Raw genomic sequence first — 21,455 nt, forward strand, 5'->3', positions numbered from 1 at the left:
TATCAACATCATCACTAATTAGTCGTGGCTTTTAGTTTACTTAACTTAACATGATCATAACGTTAATTCATTCCCCTCAAAAAAATACGTTAATTCAATTGTTGTAAAATTCCATAGACAGAAGCATTAGGGCGAGGAAGTTAAAAAAAAAAAACAAAGAAAAGAAAATACGTTAACATAATTACATCCCAAAGTGAGATAAGTAGCAGCAAAATCTCATGATGTAGCTCAATTTCTCTCTAATATAATCTTAGTATTTAGAACAAACTCGCGGTTTCAGAAGAGGATGACCTCACGAGAAGTGTCAAAACTATGGGCGACAAATCTAAAATAATGGTGCAAACATGTACATCAACAAAATCTATATTAAGTATACACCATTACGCTAGCTATACTAATTCGTTAACAGGAATGAGGATGCTTTTAACACGATCGCTGAAAAACGAAGGAAAACAAATTTGCTGAGAAAAATAAATGAAAAAAAGGGAACCCGTTATGTACACCAATCAAAAATAACTTGTCTTAAGAAAAAGCACAACAAAATGCTTATGTGCAAATATAGCCAAGATTTCCTCTATGCTGGATTCAAATCGTGAGAAGCTTGGCCATGCCATCTGCATTTGGATAGTGAAATTGGTAAGCACTTCATATGATTTAGCGCACATATCAACGCAACAGTAAACAAAGAGAATCTAGACTCGCCTTGAGAGCAAAAACCTCGCAAGAGGGCTTATATTAGGATTTGAAAGGAACTCTTTGCCCTGTAGTTTCTTTTTGCTATCAGCTTCTGATAACATATTCTGACTGTGATCATTGTTGCTCCTAGAGAAGATGTGGACTGCCAGCTCCTGCAGATCCCTCAGAGAAGGATCCCTCGAACTGCAAACGTGACATGTATTTGGATGATGCAATGATGGAATTAAACCATTCAGATTTCAGATACTAAGTATACACAAAGCTCAGCGTTTGTACCTTCCAAGCCGATGGAGCAGCCTGCTGACAAGGACTTCGGAAGAACCGGGCTTTGTCCGCTCCATATCAATAAGGGTGTTTCTTACAGCATGACCATACCCTTCTGCGTCATCACCAACTACCTAACTCATATAATGAAACTACTTTGTGAAGATTCTCATGAAAGATTCTAACATATGAAAACAAAATAATCAGTGTTAAAGAATCGGATAGTTGTATAAAACTACCCTTCAAAGAAACCTCAGCTGACACATTCCTGATGGTTCTCAGTAAGCTACAGATGGCTGTAGCTGAGCCACATTATAGTCATATGTACAGCAAACTGTCACTTGGGGAACCACCAATGAACATGATAATAATGGTGTGTGAAAAAACATAATCAAAACCAACCTCCTTTACTGAAGGGATGAGCAGGGCAGATAATGAAGCAGATGATGTCACAGTTGAAATTTTTGCATTTTCTTCATCATCGCTTGTTGGACGTGATCTCAAGAAAGTTTTCTGAGCATCCAGATAGTCACGACCCCTACAACAACAGCGACAATTGTAAGCAAACAGGTACACTAGCAACAAGTAAAAGTGAAAACTTCCAGATGTACCTAGGAGATTCGGAACTATTTGAAATTTGATCTGTTCTTCTGTTTTCCTGCAAATCTTTACTGGCTTTATTCACTACAGGCCTTTCCCGATTAACACCTTTCTTCAAACCTTTTTGCATGGCCGCCTTTGCCTGAAACAACAAGAGAATATCAGGCTGTATGCCAAAACAGCAGTATAATTACACTTCTCCCGCTCCAAAACTAATGCAACACTTGCCTTTTTAGTAGTTTTTTAATTATGGCAACGCTTCTATATATGGAAAAAAGACATCCCTACACATGGACCACTTACACTAAACCACTCTTCTCTCTCCTTATTTTAACAGAAATATTAACACAATACCCCCTACAACCAACTCCCTCCCAAATCTCCGTGCCATATGCAAGTTTTGCATTCTTTGTGGTGTGGACGTAGTATTTGCCAGAAATTTACTCCTGAAAAGTAAACTACAAATTTACAAAAAAAGTTTAGGCCCAAAATACTTTGCCAATTATCATGCTTCTTTTGAGCCAAAAACCAAGACAAAGATATAGGATCCCAAACTTAGCAAAAACGTTCACAAATACTTCTTCCGTTTTTTTTATAATCATACCAATTAGAGTTTCATGCATTTACAATAATACCAATTAGAGTTTCATGCATTTACAATAATACCAACTAGAGTTTCATGCATTAATATACCACTAATATCTTCATTTATTCTTTTGTAAAATTTTAAAAAGCATATATTTTGGAAGTATATATATCACTAATATAATATGATCCCACATGGCCACATGACAATATTCCCCTTAGATATAAATCCCAAAAAAATGGTCAAGGAATGTGTGATTAGTGTAAAAATGCAAATAGTACAATTATAGAAAAACAGAGGAAGTAATACAAAATTTATCAGTTCCCCAAAGCTAAAAACTAATAATGATATTCGTACTAAAAATATGAAAAAGAGGGTAATACAAGAGTATTATATGATAAGTAAAGAACCTCAGACAAATTAGTAGCACTGTCTTCAAAAGAGGAGGTAGAACTTCTCTCTGGCATCCCAAGTCTTGACTTAGGCGTTCGAGGAGATTCTGGGTCATCTCGTTGGCCACGAACAACAAGAGTGCCACTAGTGGAGGCATCCTCATGAGAGGCATAAGTGCTGCCAGACTGCATTATCCATGGAGGAAAAGCTTCTCAAACAAGTACAAGGTAAAAAAAAAAAAAGGATAAATCTATATTAGCCATCAAATAGAACAATTATGATTACAGGTGTGCTTTGATCACTGCGATAAGAAGACGAATGTCGTCCCCTAGGAGTTCTTACAACAACAGTTCCTGATCCAGTAGAAGACCCATCTTCCTGTTAAAGAGGGAATTAACTTGTATGACTTCATTTCTTCGGTGATGAAGCAAAACAGAAGAGGTGTAGGGAGAATAATCAAATGACAGATCCAAAATGTATACTCATGTTGAACTATCCTAAATCAATTCTAAAGGTCATAGATGAACCAGAAAAGTGCATGCATTAAATTTGCTTTCTTATCCCTTCACATCATCCATATATCAATGAGAAGTTAATCAATCAGAATTAGATATCGAACTTTTCCTTAAAATACATAGAATATAAAGACTCCATCACCCTAATTTACCCTCAAAGCATGTATTTGTTGCAGCCTAATTCATGGGCATCTATTCTAGAGGGCCAAAACTCCATAAAATCATTGGCTAATAATCCTAATAGTGTACACTTGTTTGGAACCAGAAAAAAATTGTTGCCTGTACTAATATCCATTTAGAACAAGCAGAAAGAACAGAAAAGGGATTCGATGTCTGGGGAAAAAGCTTTTCAAAGTGCCTTCCTGTGAAATAACTGAATCTGAATAATGAGATAAAATATGATGCAATGTTATTAAAGCAAGTTTGAATAACTGAATATATAAACCATTTATACAACAGAGTGCCACATCCTAGAACACTATCCAGTTGCATTTATAGGCAAAATCCTCATTGACCTTTTTCATTTTCACTTCGAATATTATCAGCGTCTTCAGAAAAGCACATGATGCAAGCAAAGCAACCAGACAACAAAATGCAGATTTCAAGAAAGAGGGTGGTGAAAAGAGAGTTATAACCGTACATATTCAGGGAAACTATTCTGTTTTTCCTCGTCTCCGGAGTATCTACCAAGGGAAACCTCTGATGATTCATACAGCCCATTTCCTGATCCAGATAGCCATTGATTGTCACCATCGTAAGTTTTTCTTGGACTAGGCTCACTATTTGAATTGTCTTCACGCCTTGCCCGCACTGGAGGTGGTCTCACCACACTTCGAACTGTTCCAGTACTTTGTGATCCTCCAATACTGAAGTCCCATCCTGCATTCCTAAATGTTTTTCCCTGATTACTGAGGTAATCAATGTCAGTCAACTGGCATACTGGATAAAGTCAAAGTATGTGACTTAAACTTTCAGCCCACCTGGCTCGAACAGTTTCATCTTTTCTTGGCTCTCTGGTCACCTTAACAGTGTCAGAACCTTCAGCAAAAGCTTTGAAACCATTTCTAACATTTTCACCATCATCCTTTATTTGATACTTGGGGCGTTCTCTACACCAACAAAAAGAAGAGAAAATCAATACACTGCCTAAGCTAAGCAGTAAGCACACAGCACACCAGTTCATAAATTCAGCCACTTCAATTCTATGTCTAATTTTCACGGGAAAGATGTATGGTACTTGTAACATACATATAAGTCATTACATCACAGATAGTAGAACACACCTTATTCTTTCAAGAAGCCTGGGACTTCTCCTGGCATTTCTAATAAACCTGTATTTCAATAGTTCCTTGGCACTAGGCCTCTGAAATCAGAAGGGGAAAAAAACTAAGTACTGATTGCCTGACACAACAATAAACAATATTGAACCATATAATTTGTATCATGAAACATCAACCAAAAAGCCAACGGAAAGCATATCAGGTATTTGCTGCTTAAAAGGGAACTTGCCTCAGCAGGAACTTTCCTCAAACACAAAGATACGAATTCCTTCATGGGACGAGAGAAATGCTCATCCAGCTGCATATCAAAGAAGCAAACATATTAGATTTTGTAAACCTCAGATATTCCATGCTCATAAAAGGAGAAACATAAACTACAAATAACATTGGAAAAAAGATTTTAGCTCCTCGCGGAAAAGGCAACTTTTTATGGGTAAAAGAAAATTGCAATTATCAAATATCAATCCAAATCTATCCCTAACCAAATGTGGTGAGAGTTCAGAAAATAGATATGGCCATATTGGCACAATTGGAAGTCTGTAACTGCAAAAGAATATAAAAATTTATTCTTCTTCACAGTATTCAAAGTAACCAGAACTGAAAGGAATAAAAATTTGAGAATATGCTATTCTATTTATCTAATACTCCCTCCGTCTTTTATTAGTTTACCCCTTTCTTTGGGGAACATTTGCCGAGATACTAATTCGAACCTTAATATCTCTAATTTTCGATAAGCAAAAATTACAAAAAGTTGATATTTGGATAATACACATTGAGACGAATCCAACAAGATCTCATATGACTATATTTTTTCTTAAATACAAATTACAAAAGATAGTCAAAGTCATGTATATGAATAGTGTCAAAAGTCAAAAGGGGTAAACTAATAAAAGACGGAGGGAGTATATTCATTAAGTTAACAAGCACTTAGCAACCTGAGGTGGATTTTCCCGAGGTATTATAAAAAGAACTCTCATGGGATGGAGATCAGCAAGGGGAGGCTCCCCCTTTGCCATTTCAATTGCAGTTATGCCCAGGGACCATATATCCGCCTGCAAATATAATTTCCACAATTGTCAAGAAAAAGAAAGAAACACGCAGATGAAGAAAAAAGGTACTGCATAGGATTTTCAGTGCGCCATAAATAGAAGAATAACATCATTAAGGCTAAGCAAAAACTCATGAGATTACCTTCTCATTGTAGCCTTCTGAATTCTGAATTACTTCTGGAGCCATCCAAAATGGTGTTCCAACAAAAGTCTACCATTAACAGAAATATTTGATCAATATTAGTGATCTATAAATAGAATCTGCCGAAGAAACAAAGTGGCATGCACAACAGCACAAGTAATCAACAAAACAAACAGTACAATGAAGATGCTGATTCAAACAATAAGCAACCATAAGAAAACTGAAGAACATCTTCAAGATGTTAAACCATGTACTCAAAAGCATTCAACATTCTATCTTAAAACTCCAATTTTGAAGCCACATTATCAAGGTATCATTCTCAGAGTCCTTCAAGATAATTCAACATCCAATTCAACCGTTGAAACTTTAAAAGCCTGATGGTTAAAAAGCCTACACAGGATACAGTTTATGGGTTGCGCAAAATAACACAAATAAAATCATCCAGTCTCCAAATGCAGCTAAAATTTAATCAAAATATGCTATGAAATATATCAACCACTTCCCTTAAGACCTAATACAACGCGTAGGTTTGTAGGATGATGAATGGAATGACTAGAACAAATGCAGGAAAAGAACAGATTTGCAAGCAACTTTAACAAACTTTGTCCCCAAAACAAACTTTGTCCCCAAAACCCTTTCAGTCTCCATAATGATACATCTTTGGAAGTATAGTATCATATTTCAAACATGAGGGTGTCGCAATTGTGAACCCTATGGTGAGTATAAATTTCAACCAAAACATTTGAGCATAAGTTGTGAACCTTATAGTTGAAGCTTAATTTAAATGTTCAGGCAACCTATGAGAAAGGCGCTTTTAGCTACATCCTTTTCATCTACATAGTAAACCAACTAAAACTCCGTAAAAAAAAAATTAATCATTATCAGCAGGCATGCAGAAATCAGATAAATGAGTATACAGGGGTTAGTAAATAGTGAGCCATACTCCACGTCGCATAATACCTTTCTCCGTGATATTGTTTTTGTCAATTGTGCAGAAACCCCAAAATCTGCTACCTAAAGACAAGACAAAAGAAGCATAAGAAAATGACAAACTAATAACATCATATACTCCATGTTCCCGCAACAAAGCTTTCTAAAATTTAAACATAGGTATTTGAGAGGATTGATACCTTAACATCACCATTCTCAGACAACAAAATATTTGCGGCTGCCAAAATAAAAATCCTCACTTTGTCAGAACATATAAAAACTCGTAGCACCTGGTCCCTAACTAGTAATAATAAATTCTATACAATACAAATTCCACCATTTCCACCAAGCTCTTCCTACTTTCCATTTTTATCCCTTCCATGAAACTATTCCTACGTTTTCTTGATTACTAATTTGGTCAGTACTTTCTCTTTTATCCTCACCTTTCCCACTAGTTCGCCCCACTTAATTTCAGTCTCTCACACTACATTCTCTCTCCTACTGAAAAAATAAAAAGGTCCTACTTTCATTCTCTCTCCTCCTCGCCTTGATATATGGAGCTACAGTAACCAGGAAGATCTTGGAAGACAGAGGGCCTATTTGGGTAAACAAAATAAAATAAGAACTCGAAGGCCACTTAATAGAGCACTGACCTTTGATATCTCTATGGATCTTTCCTTCAGCATGAAGGTAATCGACAGCATGCAGTAAGTCACGTAAGATGCAGGCTATTGACATTTCATCAAGAGGGGGACCTGACTGCAGCTGCAGAGGCATGATTAAATTCAGCCAAATACAATATGTTTCCAGTAGGAGGACTAAGTCCTACACCGGACAACGAAAAACAGAAACAAAAGTCAATAAACGGACTAATGACTTCCCCATGACACCAGTGAGAGGAATCCAACACTAGCATGTGTTTCCTTAAACCAATATAGAGCAATGATATTAAAAGAATATTTCACTTATTAGTTTAGGACCCTGTAATTGTTCCATTGACCCTGACCAGTATACCAAATACTAAAAAGGACCCCCAAAGGCTTTAGAGTTCATACAGATTACAGAACCATCTCCTTAAGCTTAACTGCTTGAGTCACTGTAACCAAAACAAAAAAGAAAGGTTCGCACATAGACTTTCAAGTCGAGTACCATCAAGCATCTACATAACAATGATGTCTATTTCACGAACACAAACAGAAGTTGATTGTTGGTCCACAGCACTCCACAAAATCCAAACAAACTGGATTCCAGGTGCAACAATTGGATACAAAAACTAAAATCAATTGTAAGTCCTAGAACTAAGAATCAAATAAATCATGTGTAAACCTCATTTTCTGATCAAGAAAATTTTCTCCATTGAAGCAAGAGTCAGAAAACTTCGCCATCAGAATCTCGATAAAATTAACTGCATCACCAACATCCAGAAGAACAAACAAGTAGCAAAGAGACTCAATTTCCTCTACAATATATTTTTTATTTTCAGAAACAGCCAATGACTGGAATTTGTTCAACGAAAAATGGCACATGCAAGGCTGCCTACCAGCTAAAAGCTCCTCGTGTTTCTCCCTTATACTAATAGTTGAACTCATTCTGTTAGAACCTCGTTCCTGTACAGTGCTAATGAATGGGAGATATAGTTGAATTCATTACTATCCAAGCCTATGCTGGTGTGTACATATACAGTACAATTGAATTGGAGAGTTGACATAGCAAAAGATTCAAAAAAGAGGAGAAGACAGACCTACATCACAGAAGCATCTGATTTCAAGCTACATATATAGCAACCTTGAGGTTATTGCATTAGCTTGTTCATAGGTGTTGTACAACCGTGGATCAAGCAAACAAATTACAGCACGATAGAACAATAACAAAACAATTTAATAGCACTGGATTAATGAACATGTAGTTCCGTGTAAAAGTGCATACAAGACCCGACACCCGGAGCATGATGTGCAGTGTGATTTTGAAAGCCCAAACAGTTCAAAGTTTTAAAAAAAAAATACTCTAGAAGATACAGTTCAGAATAAAGTACTTATCTCATCTTCTATCATTAAGAGCATAAAATTCATGATAAAAGAACATGATTGTATAAAGAAAATATCTTTAACCGTGAGCATATTGCACATCATGCTTCTGAGTGTAGGATCTAATACAACTTCTACCTAATTTAACCAGTCTATAGAACGTGCAGCACATGGATAGTCCACAACAATGATGACATTGAAACAGAAAAGAGAAAAAGTAATAATGAAGCAAGAAATAGATAATAGTAACCTACTAGGTCAGCGACAGAGCCACCAGCCATATATTCCATTATTATCCATAATTTTGTTTGGTGGAGATAAGAGCCATAGTACTCAGTGATATACTGCGAGCGGCATTGTGATAGAACTGATATCTCCTGCTTGGTAGAGCAGTATTATAAGATAAATAATAGATAAATGATTGCATATGAAATGTAGTTGCCAAAGTTTGAGCATCTAAGATGTACCTTCTGAATGTCCTCAATATCATCCTCACTGAAAACCCCAACAGAAAATAAAGGGAAAAAAAAAAAGAATCAATCTTATGGAGCATAAAACAAATTTGCGGATCACAATTGGATTGGGCTCAGGAAAATAATAGAAACATATTTAACCAGCAACATGGTATAGCAAGCATGCAGCAGTAAAGCAAGACATATTTCCCATCTCAGCCTGTTTTGTCAGTGCAACAGATGATTTATATAAGGCGAAAAGAATATCACAAAGGTACAATGCACAAACAGAAATACATTATAAAAAAAAAAACTATTTAGCCAACTGGATTATCTGTACAATAGCATCAAAAGCAATCAAACAAGTTAGCATTACACTCAAACACAAGGATTCCTCTTTCTCATATTTGAGAGTTGCTTTCATTCCACAAGCTTGGCCCATTGGCCAGGTAAACGACTTTATAAACTGATAATCGTGTTACTTTCGAAAGAGAAGCCTAAACTACACTTTATCTTAAGCTTTCATAAAAAGCCACACATCATTGCTCTTGACAATATATCACTAAACCACCATTCTTTATGTTGATAAAAAAAAATGTCTCTAAGTCCAAAATTCCAATTACTGACAACACACAAGTCAGGGCAGTAGAGGTTTAGGAGACTACTGATTTTAGAAGAAGTTGGGGGAGGTCAAAACTGATTTTCGAGGAAGTTTGGGGAGTACATTTGACCTTATTCTCATGCAATAACCATCACATACCATTAATGATATCCTAGGGAAAAAAAATATATCAAATAAATAGAGACATCAATTGGTGCCACGACAAGCTGCGAGAAGCCTAGAGAGACAAAAACATTGACGAGGGATGCTACAACATACAGCCACTTATAATACATATCTAGTCCTCAAGGTCTATTGAGTCCTTCACTGAAATCAGTTTTGAAACCCCCCCCCCCCAACTTCTTTTAAAATCAGTAGTCTCCTAAACCTCTACTGCCCTAACTTGTGCACGCTCTAGATGACAGACCATCGTTTCTCTCTAATCTAATCCTCAATGTCTAAAACAACCCTCATTTGAATCATTTCAAATTCTATCTCTTAATGTGTTACCATACATCCATCTCATGCGCTTCACTGCTTCCGCATATTTCTAATAAGATCAATCCTAAATGCCCAACACTGGATTTTACTTTCAAATCTAGACGTATACCGGCCACCGGTTGGACCGACGCGCAACCAGGATATATTGAGAGCAAACACCAATTCTCCTGGCGGGCGAGGGTCCCCCTTGTGACCCCCCTTTGCTTCCCCCCTTAAACAAGCATTTTGACTTCCCCTTGCTCTCTTTCTCTCCCTTTTTGAGTACGAGAAAGGAGCAGGGGCAAAAATAAAGCTAGAGTCTCACAAAATCCGCCCTTCTCCATTCAAGCACTCAAGCTGAATCCTAAGAGTGACATCTTCGTCAGTATCCTCATATTCCTCTATAAGATTGACCAAAGGTATTTACGACACTAACTGATTGGCAACTTATTTCCATCTAAAGTTACCACATCCTCAATTGATACACTCTCATTACTAAAATTGCACTCCATATCAGGGAATTAAAACTCTCCCGTTCCGTTACGGCCGTTCTGTAACGGATTTTGGATTTGCCGTTCCACGAAATCCCGTTACAGAACGCCATAATAAAATTCACGTACTTCTCGCCGCGTTGTCCATTCCGTAACGCGAACTCGCCGCGTTAGAACGATTTTATCCCCGTTACATTCGTTCTTTTCATACATTGGCCAAAAATTTTTAATGATTTAATTATATAGTTGAGGAAACATGATATTCTATTACATTTGATTATATTATGTTGTAATAATGCTTCATAAACTATAAAAATGCAAATAAGGTTAAAACATATTAATGTGAATTTTTTTAAAAAATTCACGCCGCGTCGGCCGCGAAACGTTCTATTTCGCCGTTACAAGCCGTTCCCGCGACAACGTGACCGTTCCCGCGAACGCGTCCGCGAGCGCATTTTTTTCCCTGCTCCATATACTTTGTTTTAGATAATGAAATTGCACTCAAATACCCGCGAGATATTAATCCTTGCCTCTCACGCTCTACTTTTACATTAACCCCATCTCCAGTCTCATCTACCAATCTAATATCATCACCAAAAAAAAGATATAAATAACAATATTTCATCCTAAATATGAAGAGAAAAGGACCAAATACAAATCCTTGATGTAGTCTTGTCGTAATAGGGGAATCATCTTTTACTCCTCCACATATCCTGACATTTGTTTCGCTTCCAAGTACATATCCTTAACTAAGACAATATATTTACAAGATATACTCTTCTTTGATATTGCCCATCAAAGCACGTTTCTCAATAACTTATCATAAGCCTTCTTTAGGTCAACAAAATGATATGCAAATCTTTCTTCCTTGCCTATATTCCATCTTATGTCTCATCAGAAAAATGGCCTCTATATTGGAACTTCTTGGCACAAATCCACATTAATTCTCCAAAATGCTCATACACTTCCACCATCTATATTTTATTATTCTCCCGTAATCTCAGAGTATGACTTATGAGTTTTATCCCCATCAAAGCACGTTTCTCAATAACTTATCATAAGCCTTCTTTAGGTCAACAAAATGATATGCAAATCTTTCTTCCTTGCCTATATTCCATCTTATGTCTCATCAGAAAAATGGCCTCTATATTGGAACTTCTTGGCACAAATCCACATTAATTCTCCAAAATGCTCATACACTTCCACCATCTATATTTTATTATTCTCCCGTAATCTCAGAGTATGACTTATGAGTTTTATCCCCTAATAATTTGAGCAATCTTAGGCATCTTCTTTGTTTTTATAAATTGGTACCAAAGTGTTTTTCCTACAATCCCTGATCCCTCTCTCCTGAGCTAGTGATCCTTCACATAATTTACCATAGGGAGATCCCTGTTTAAAATTGGTCCTATTCTAGCTATTTTATGGACTTCTTTATCATCCTACCTTAAATCTAATTTTTTTCCGTACACCTCGGCTCCCAACAAACCTTTGTCTTTGCTTATTGAATGACTTATTTTGCCTTCTCCTCGACCTCCTAGTGTATTTTCATTTCTACATTTTCCTTGGTCAAGTTGCATTCTCTTTTTCAACCCTTACTTTTACGTCCTTGTCACTTCTAAATAAGGGGTTGAAAAGGTTTCACACTTCTTTGTTACTTATTATATTGATCTTTGGTAATAATTAACAAGTACATGAAGCTTACAAAGACTATCGACCACTCAATGTGTCACAACATATATGACCACCTACAGGGTTACAATGGATCAAATCGACTAACAGAACACTCGGTGATGGCTCGAGTTAGAGCATAACAGAAACCAAACTTGAGTTGCTCAAATTTTCCCCAATTACATCAAGGGTACTAACTTAATCATCATTACAAACTTAATCATCATTACAAGCTAAAGAAAGAAAGTGTGCCAATCCTATACGTTGCAATAAATATGGAACTACGGAAGTATCTCCTTATGACAAAAAGAAAGTGGACTTGTTGAGCAAGTAATCATCATTACAAACTTTAAGTCAAAGCAGCCATCGAACTCAAAAAATTCACGTAAGCTAATTACAAAGAAAAATAAAATATGTTTCAGAAGAGAGTACGATCAAATCATCAAAGATGTTTTAAATCTCGGATTATACACAATGTATTGACCGATAAATGGTTTTTCTCAACTTAAAGAGTCGTAAAGGACTGTTAGTATCAGCAGCTGAATAGATGATAGCCTGATATGGTCTATACACAGCCACTACGGCAGATAAAATGCTAATAATACCAGTATAAACTCATACGCATCATCGTGACGATGCAATAGAGACAAATTAATAAGCAACACTAAACATGACAATGACCATGACCATGATCTACAACCCTATCCCAACCATCAAGTATTTGATAAGAAATCGAATAAATCATAAAAAGGCATAAGTAAACTAAGAGATGATTAAATTCTCCTACACATGATAAATAATTCTAATTTGTGACAATTAAGGATATCAAGAAAGCAACATCTGTAGCAATCATCTTCAGGACCCAAATCATTTCCTTTTTACTATCGCAATGGCCCAGCATATGAGCACTTAAAAGTAGCCACATACTAGTTTAATCTTAATAGCAGGGGTATTAAATATCAGAGGACAAAGTGTATTATGCCACCATACTTGGTTTTTTCCAGACAAACAACCAATTGTCTTACTAGTGACACCAAAATTATCACATGACTTCACAACATAACCAAAGCAACCATTCAACGATCAACACAATCTACAATTCAGCTATCACAAAATAGCATAACATCGTCTCAAGCTTCACATGAAAGCAAACATACAAAGCTAAAATGACACTAACACACTTCACAAGAGAAGAAGTGATGTAGATGAAAGAAGACTCACGATTCCTCCAGGTCAATGACCTTGATAGCAACAACTTTGTTCAGCTCCTTATCAAAGCTGCAAAATGAGACAGAGATAATACACATTTGCAAATCATCAGAAGCAATCATCAGCTTGAAATACCAGCATGTTAAACAAGGTCGCGACACAAAAACACTTAATTTAGTGTTACCAGTTTCTCTTTCCATCTATCACATCTAATACCATACATCCACCACCAATACGGGTGATCCTACAAGTCACAATCTGCCTTCACTGTTTAGGCTAATAATGGTAATAATAGTGTAAATGTTCATCCATTTCTACTACATAATAAGCATTTCGACACAGATAGGAACATAGCATCAAGAGGCTCCGAATTAAACTCTACACTATGTTTATTACTAATCAACATAACAAACAACTACAAACATTTCATCCATTACCACTTTGATCGCGTACTAAAGGATAGTGCTACAAATTCCAATGACATTGTTGCACAACTATTATGCTAATACAAGTTAAATAACTATCAATTGTTCCATACCCTTTGTAAACATCACCAAATGAACCTCTTCCAATCAGCTCCAAATCGCTAAATCTTGACCCGGCAGCTTCGGCGAACGCAGCAATATCCGCCATTGGCACCAGTAGCGTATCCAAGGGGGGTTCAGTGGCTTCAACTGAACCCCCAAAATCTGAATTTTTCTTCTTTTGAGCTAACCAATGCAAAAACAATGACAGAATAAATTCAAAATTCTTGCTCAAATATGTAGAAGATACAAATTTTCTATCGTAAATCTTGTAACTATAAAGTAAAAACAAACCTTCAAATTATTGGAAGATCCGAGTTTCCGATCTCGTCGAATAGGTTTAATCTGCGCGCAATCGTTTTCTCTCTCTTCTTGTCTGTTGGGGGAAAATAATTTGATGATCGAAATGCGAAAATTTGTGTGATAATTGGTAAACTGTTTTAGATGAGAAGGTGGAATGAATGAATCTTGAGAGAAGAAGAGAGTTGGAAATTGTAAATGATAGTTAGAGACAAAAAGGGTTAGAGACTTAATCTTCTTTTCTTTATTTCTTTATCCATTTCTCTTTCTCGATTTTTACTTGTATGATTTACCAGTCTTTTCTCAATTTGCTTATGCATGTGCAATTTGGTACAAAGGGGGGAAAAATTGGTAATTTGGTTTCAACTTTTCTATAAAATCGAATATTACGTGGTCTAGTGGTAAGATAAGACTTGTACATTACAAATATAATTAAATGATTACGGTGACTTCTGGCTTCTTTGGGATCAGGCTCACCAACGACTCTCCCTAACTCTACCCTAGCTATGCCATGAAATGCGCGTACAACGAATTATGACTATCCAATCCGATCACTCTTAATGTTACCCTAACGACCCGTCCGCTCAAAGCAAGTAATAATCAATGAAAAACTATACGAACCTCGACATGTGATTTGGCCCACCCTTACCAAACCCTAATCTAGGGCCAACCCTCCTTTGACCCGGACCACCCTATCTCCTACATATATTAATTCGCAGTTGCCCGTCTCCATATATGTCCTACCCCGGCTCAACCCTTCTTTTGAACACCTCAAGTATTATTGTATTAGTATGTAAGAGAGAAAATAAATGCTGAGAAGAGAGAGTTATGGGATGTGAAAGAAGTTTAGTAATTATTATTTATCTATCGTATAATATCAAGTTAGTGTGAAATCTAATGAATTTTTATTTTAATCAATTTCTTCGAGTGGTCTTGATTTGATAGGATAAAAGAGATGAAAGAGGCAAACAAAAGAAAAAGGCACACGTGCAATTGTCGAATTTATCCAATAAGCCAACAAGATCATAACATGTTCAAATCAAGATATTTTTATTAACTCGCGAAAATCCCTTTTCTATTAGTATTCAAGTATTAACAACCGAGAAGATAATCTTATCATAAAAAAGAGAAGGAACTGAAAGAATTGTATATATATAGAGAGAGATGGGCAAGGTCACATGAAAAGGCTCCTTACATGAGAAATGAGAATGAATCTCAACCACATGATTGGATTAGAGTTATAGCAATTGTTCATTAAAGTTATAGCCCCCTAAAAAAAAAAATCAGCCCAAAAAATTAAAAAAAAAATTGATTTTTTTTTCTAATATTCTTTTTTTTGGAGTTACATCACTTTTTCATAAGAATTATAACGCGTAAAATGCATTCTCATTTCTCATGTAAGTATGGATTCTCATATGAACTCACTTCTAGAGGCAAGATCACATGAGAATACTCCTTATATGAGAAATGAGAATGAATCTCAACCACATGATTGGTTTAGAGTTACAACACTTATTCATTAGAGTTATATTCCTCTAACAAAATTTGAATTCAAAATTGTTTTTTTTGAATTTTTTTTCAAATATTTTATCTTTGGAGTTACATCATTTTTTCATTAGAGTTACATCACTTATTCATAAGAGTTATAGCGTGTAAAATTCATTCTCATTTCTCATATAAGTATGCATTCTCATATGAACTCACTTCTATATATATATATATATATATATATATATATATATATATATATATATATATATATATATATATATAATGTATTCAATCAACTACGCGTTTAATTTAGGACGAAAATCAGTGGATGTGGGAGAAAAACCATAGTTGCTACTTGCTAGGCAAGAGCTAAATCAGTGCATTTGGGAGAAATATATAGTTGCTATGCAGGTTAGCTCTTGCAATTCGCAAAATATGATGAATTTCCTTTATTGCTTCATTGTTGCAATCTTCATAGCAGATATAAGTTAGAGATTGTAATGTACTCCATGAAACACCAAAGTTTGTGAACAGTTGTAATATAGCTGATTGTTAAACGTAAAAGACCACTAGACTTCCTTCCAGATAATATTAGTAAAACCACCTCATGATAAAGATTTGAGAGATACTCAAAGTCTTCAATATCTAGGAACCCTCCTTCAGGTACAACAATATCAACACAATATGTTACTTGCCCTGTACTTCAGCCAAGGTTATTTCTGAGCTAGCCAGCAAAACCTAAACTTTTACTGAATCAACTAAATATGAGAGCTCTACAGTAAAATGTGTATATCTAAAGATAAAATTCAAAATTTGGAGCTTCGAATTCCGAAGTATTTATATACAAACATAATGAGATAAAGAAAATTTCCAACAGTGAATTGATGAAATCCTCATCTCCCTCTTCCTTTCGATAGTTGCTTGGCAGGAGTGAGCTTCCGAAAAGAAGCATGTAACATCATGACTAAAAACAGAAATACATAAACAAATCAGCTTAATTACAAAGCAAATTTCTTTAAAAAAAAAAAAAAACAGGCTCAACCTAGAACCAGAGATGATGTAGTACCTGTGTAACCAACTCCGAGAGTGCAGAAGACAGCCATCTGAACATTGCACCAGAATAGAATGACTGCAACTGCTGCAAGATACAAAATCGCAATTGAAAAATTACGGAAGCTCGGCATAAGCACCATTGACAGCGTAGCAATTTTTTTATTATTGAGCGTAGCATTTATTTTACTCAAATCCTTCAAAGATATTGAACTAGTAAGCCAAGAATAATACAATCCATAAAAATTGGTCATTGATCCAGCTACCACAGAAACCTCCCCCAACATTCACGTGATATGATTCAAATGATGTACGATGTAATGACGCATTGACACCTACGCCTGACTTACCCACTTTGCTCCATTTATTCTTCTGACACACTTGCACAGAGCCATAGAGCTACAACAGCATTCTCTAAGCAAAACCGGTCCTTTTCTGTCTTTCTTAAAGGGGGGGGGGGTATAGAAATGCTGTAGATAACACCAAACAGAGGACCTTATATGTATAGACACCAGGTCCACATACCCTATTCCGGATATGACACCTTAAATTAGCATTAAAACATCATTCATATGTACTAGCATGGATGGTACTAAAACAATTAATAATATATGTAAACAAGTTTGGCTCGATAATTGCAGCTTCATTTTGCAACAGTACAGACATAGTCAACATTTAACAAATAACTAATCAGTTTATCACTAAGATGAGAAGTATAAAGACCTATGTAGCACAGAAACAGCTGAGATTCCATGGAAACCTCAAGTTCCAATTATTTTAGGCTTCATTTGCACGGAAACTGCTGGAATTTCAAGAACGAAAGGTTTTTGATAACAGGCAAACTTCATGTCCCAGAAGTTAAAATTTTTCGTGCTTCATAGATTAAGGCAATGTGATTGAGATTAACTGGACTATGGAAATAAAGTGAGATAGAGGTAAAACGGCTGATACAGGTTAAACAATTTAAAAGAATTTGAGCACACTTCACAAAACAAATTATAATGCTACCCCCATCCCAAATACATCTCACCATTTAAATCATCCCATGTTTTGGGGGTATCTTCTCAATGCAATCCAGAATGCCATTTTTCTATATACAACATGCCCAAAAGGACAAGAAAACCACTTCAAAATTGTTTTGAGAACGCCTATCCAAAACTTGAGAATAATTTAAGAGACGGGCGAAAATTTAATCATGTCAAATTTTTTCCTTGGAAAGATTGATATTCATCTCAGGAAGGATGTATTAGAGAGTACTAGTTTGGCATCTTTAGTGCCTTCAAGCAGAAAGTTAGCTTCAAAACCCACCATCACAATGAAAATCATCCGTCTAATACAGCCAATGTATGTCATAAAATGTAAAAGAAAATTTAACAATCTATGGCTGCTAATGATCAGAAACTCTAGGAAAACATCACCATAAAGTGGTTGTGTCAGGGCATAACAAGCTTCTGCATATCTGTCACTTTGTAACTGGGTTTTAAAAGAAGAAACCTTCACAAGAATTTCAGTTATGTGAGCAAACTCCACACTTAACTTTATGCCAACTTTGTAAATGGCAAAGTACTCACAAACAATCTTACATATGAACAGGTTTATTATAGAAAACTCACCGCACTGAGCAATACGGATTAGAACTTCCCGAATAGCAGATAACCTATGGAATGCCCATCTATCATCACAAAACCTGAACAGTTCCCATAGTACTAAACATGATACCAACCCGACCAAAGCAAGCGGCATTTGATACCTAACATCCAACAATAGTGATTAGAAAACAGTTATTTTTTTAGGCCAATTCGACATAATTAAACGTGGCCACAGAAAAGAAATCACATACAGCATAATCAATGTTAAAGGACTTTCCCATGTTTGGTACTTCTTCGTCCTCGAATAGTTGCAACAAAGGGAAATTATTTGTGAGACATAAAAAACTCCTTTGTTGCAACTAAATGAAAACGCAGGAATTATATAGGTTTCTCATAGGAAAACTGGAAGGAAGTGATGCGAAAAGATTCTTATAAATCTTCCCTTTTCTTTCCTCCCAATCTCCCATAATTGGAGAAATGTGGGAGAAAAAACAAATTAAGAAGCTATCAACTTCCATTTTCCTTTCTCTCCGCTTCGGGTTAATTATAGCTAACCAAACATGAGATTCCATTCACATCCTTCCATCAAACCAAACAATGGAAAATCAAATATTTTCATTTCTCTTCCCTTCCTTTCTAACTCTTTCCTTTACTTACAAAAGTACCAAACAAGCTGCAGTTCCCAAGGTTGTTTTTCTCAAGAATCATTAGTAATAAAACATAAGTAGAGGTTGCCAATTATCATTAGGAGTAGTACAATGAAACTCAATCTAAAAATAGTAAGTCTTATGTAAATCCGTCTTTTACAATCATATAAGTGTAAAACCATCTGACTTTTGATCTCAAAGAGGGTGACTTTGTATGTTATATAGGCCTAGAGGTCATATGTTACTTTAAAGGTGTCATGATCCTTTACGGCCTGTTTGGTAGTCGTTCATAAATTACGATAATGGGAATGAATTTTAAGTGTATTTTTATTAGGGAAGCACCCTTAAAATCTCCATGGGCATGCATTTTTTCTCCATAGGCAAGCAATCTCATCCCTAAACTTGTGTTTTTATCTTCAAGAGGAAGCAATTTTCATTACCACTCATTACCACCTACAAGGTGGTATTGGATGAGAACGAAAATTTAAGAAGGAAAGTGGACACTTTAGGATAAATTAGCATTACTATGGAAATAAACAATGAAATTTTTCACAAATTTACACACAAATCCATTCCCATTATCACCATTTATGACCATAAATTATAGTAAAACAGTCTTATATGAGAATTTGTAATCTAAAAATTAGGCATAAAATACCAATTAACTGAAATTATGGCTCAATCAAGCGAACAATTGCATAAACTAATTGAAATTAGCAACAAACATAGCTAAATTATACTAGTTGAATAAAACCCAGATGAAAGAAAAGAAGACAGCAAGCAACATACAAGGAGCACGCAAAGAAGACGAGAAGAAGAGCAGCATAATTGCGGGCAAAACGCTTAACATTCTCATGAACACGCATCTTAGCTTGAGTAGAAGAAGAAGGAAAAGAGTAAGAATCATAAGAACCAAGAAACCCAGAAGAGGTCCAAGAAGGGGAATTAAGATGAGAGAAATCAGAGGAAGTAAGTTTAGCAAAGGGGTTAAGAGTTAGGAGAGAGAAAATGGTGGTTAAAGATGAGAGAAGAGACATAGTAAGCCCATATGCTATGGCTGTAATTGTGGTCGTGGTGGTTCGTCTGGTGAGTGGGATGGTTCGAGTGGGTGTGGTGGTGGTGGTTGAAGTGGGTGCGGAGGAGTTGAGGTTGTGGACTTGGGTGGTGCGGTGGTCGAGGACTTCCAGGTAGCCGGAATCGCGGAGCCATGACTCGAAGGCTTGCTCGGGGACGCTTAGAGATAAAGGATTCGATGCGAAAGCCATTATTTGCCCTTCTCCCGGGAAAAGCCTGAAGACTGTAGGGTGTATGTAATGACAATTGGGTCAAAAGGTGGGTATGGAAATTGAAACACACTTTCTCTATCAAATGTTAATGTATCTAGATATTAAAATAAACTACAATAATAATTCAAGGAGCACGAGTTGATTGCTTAAAGCAAGCGTAATGATGAACAAAAAAAATAGTTCATAAGCTTGAACCATTATTTTTTCTCTTAATGGTGAATTGCAGAATGGTTCACGCGTGAATCGAGGCTCAACCGAATGGTTCGTGAAAACGAATTACTCGTACACGCTGGCAAAGGAAGGGGAAGAAAACCCCCCAAAAAAAAATCAACATATGTCACCGTATGATTCGCTAAAGTAGCTCACAAAGGACGAAAATGTCCAGCCATCCTCTGACGCGTGCTGCCAGCGCCTGCAGCCTCTCAAAGTGCGCCAAGTGTTTAGTTTCTATTGGTGCTTTTATTATTAACGTTACAATTTTTGTAACGTTAATAATTCAAAAAATACAATTTGAAAAAAAAAATACCAAAATTCATTTTTTTTTTGAGGGGATTCATATTTTTTTATTGTTTATAAATAGACACCAATTTTGCTATACTTTATTCACAATTTCAGTTCTCTCTTCTTTTCCTGTTATCATTTCTTTCATCACATTATTTTGCTTTAACTTACCATCTTTCAGAAAAAAAACTTCATAATTATGGATTCTAATTATCCTAATCATGTACTTAATCCTAGTAGAAGACACAAAAATCGTCTAACAAATCCACAACAAAATACAAACCAAAACCCCATAAATTACCAACAAAATCTTAATAATTACCCCCAAAAATCCCCCAAATTACCCACAAAATCCGTATAATCTTAGCAAAATCCCCCAAATTACCCACAAAATTCAACTCAAAACTATTCTCAAAATTACCCCCAAAATTATCGCCAGCATCAACAAAATTACCAATATAATTCCACCCCTGAGAGTTCCCATAACCCACAAAATTATACACAAAATCAAGATTATGATGATGATAGTGATAAAGATGATGGTGAATTTGAAGTTCCATGTACGCAACAAACCTACACTCAACTTTTGTATGAACCAACACAATTTCAACCAACTCCACAACAAACCCAAGAACCCATTGTAAATGAGAAAAAAAAATTGGTTGAAAGCTGAAAAAGAAGCAC

The 21,455-nt window shown here is 35.9% G+C and overlaps 2 protein-coding genes across 4 annotated transcripts; both read right to left on the reverse strand.

Moving 5' to 3' along the window:
• Positions 1-224: 224 nt before the first annotated feature.
• Positions 225-14,458, reverse strand: LOC104891490 (uncharacterized). Of its 3 annotated transcripts, XM_010677189.4 has the most exons (21): positions 14,202-14,457; positions 13,922-14,093; positions 13,396-13,452; positions 8,947-8,974; positions 8,734-8,856; positions 7,109-7,220; positions 6,656-6,693; positions 6,486-6,539; positions 5,526-5,594; positions 5,270-5,386; positions 4,564-4,632; positions 4,338-4,417; positions 4,035-4,163; positions 3,695-3,962; positions 2,825-2,917; positions 2,557-2,724; positions 1,572-1,702; positions 1,363-1,498; positions 973-1,094; positions 703-879; positions 225-614 (listed from the first exon to the last, which is right to left on the reverse strand). In XM_010677189.4, the coding sequence occupies exons 2-21, from the start codon at positions 14,014-14,016 to the stop codon at positions 575-577; spliced, it is 2,106 nt and encodes a 701-aa protein (XP_010675491.2). In that variant the 5' UTR covers positions 14,017-14,093; positions 14,202-14,457; the 3' UTR covers positions 225-574. The 3 variants fall into 3 exon arrangements, with proteins under 3 accessions (XP_010675491.2, XP_010675492.1, XP_010675493.2); XM_010677190.4 differs by lacking the exon at positions 2,825-2,917 and having other exon boundaries at positions 14,202-14,458; XM_010677191.3 differs by lacking the exons at positions 8,947-8,974; positions 13,396-13,452; positions 13,922-14,093; positions 14,202-14,457 and having other exon boundaries at positions 8,730-8,856.
• Positions 14,459-16,284: 1,826 nt separating this feature from the next.
• Positions 16,285-20,342, reverse strand: LOC104891489 (PRA1 family protein H). Its single transcript, XM_010677187.4, has 4 exons — positions 19,774-20,342; positions 18,362-18,498; positions 16,765-16,836; positions 16,285-16,662 (listed from the first exon to the last, which is right to left on the reverse strand). The coding sequence occupies exons 1-4, from the start codon at positions 20,247-20,249 to the stop codon at positions 16,592-16,594; spliced, it is 756 nt and encodes a 251-aa protein (XP_010675489.2). The 5' UTR covers positions 20,250-20,342; the 3' UTR covers positions 16,285-16,591.
• Positions 20,343-21,455: the final 1,113 nt, after the last annotated feature.

This window comes from Beta vulgaris, chromosome 4 (assembly GCF_026745355.1).
Source record: "Beta vulgaris subsp. vulgaris cultivar EL10 chromosome 4, EL10.2, whole genome shotgun sequence".
NCBI lineage: Eukaryota > Viridiplantae > Streptophyta > Magnoliopsida > Caryophyllales > Amaranthaceae > Beta > Beta vulgaris.

What these genes read in the sequence shown, in the direction of transcription:
- LOC104891489 (XM_010677187.4), bottom strand. Translation starts at nt 20,249, where the DNA reads ATGGCTTTCGCATCGAATCCTTTATCTCTAAGCGTCCCCGAGCAAGCC. An exon ending in GTCTTCTTTGCGTGCTCCTT is followed by an intron (nt 18,499 to 19,773) that starts GTATGTTGCTTG and finishes GTTGGATGTTAG; the next exon opens with GTATCAAATGCCGCTTGCTT. An exon ending in TCTCGGAGTTGGTTACACAG is followed by an intron (nt 16,663 to 16,764) that starts GTACTACATCAT and finishes TTCTGTTTTTAG; the next exon opens with TCATGATGTTACATGCTTCT.
- LOC104891490 (XM_010677189.4), bottom strand. Translation starts at nt 14,016, where the DNA reads ATGGCGGATATTGCTGCGTTCGCCGAAGCTGCCGGGTCAAGATTTAGC. An exon ending in ATATTGAGGACATTCAGAAG is followed by an intron (nt 8,857 to 8,946) that starts GTACATCTTAGA and finishes TCTACCAAGCAG; the next exon opens with GAGATATCAGTTCTATCACA. An exon ending in GTGGCTCTGTCGCTGACCTA is followed by an intron (nt 7,221 to 8,733) that starts GTAGGTTACTAT and finishes ATGCCTCTGCAG; the next exon opens with CTGCAGTCAGGTCCCCCTCT.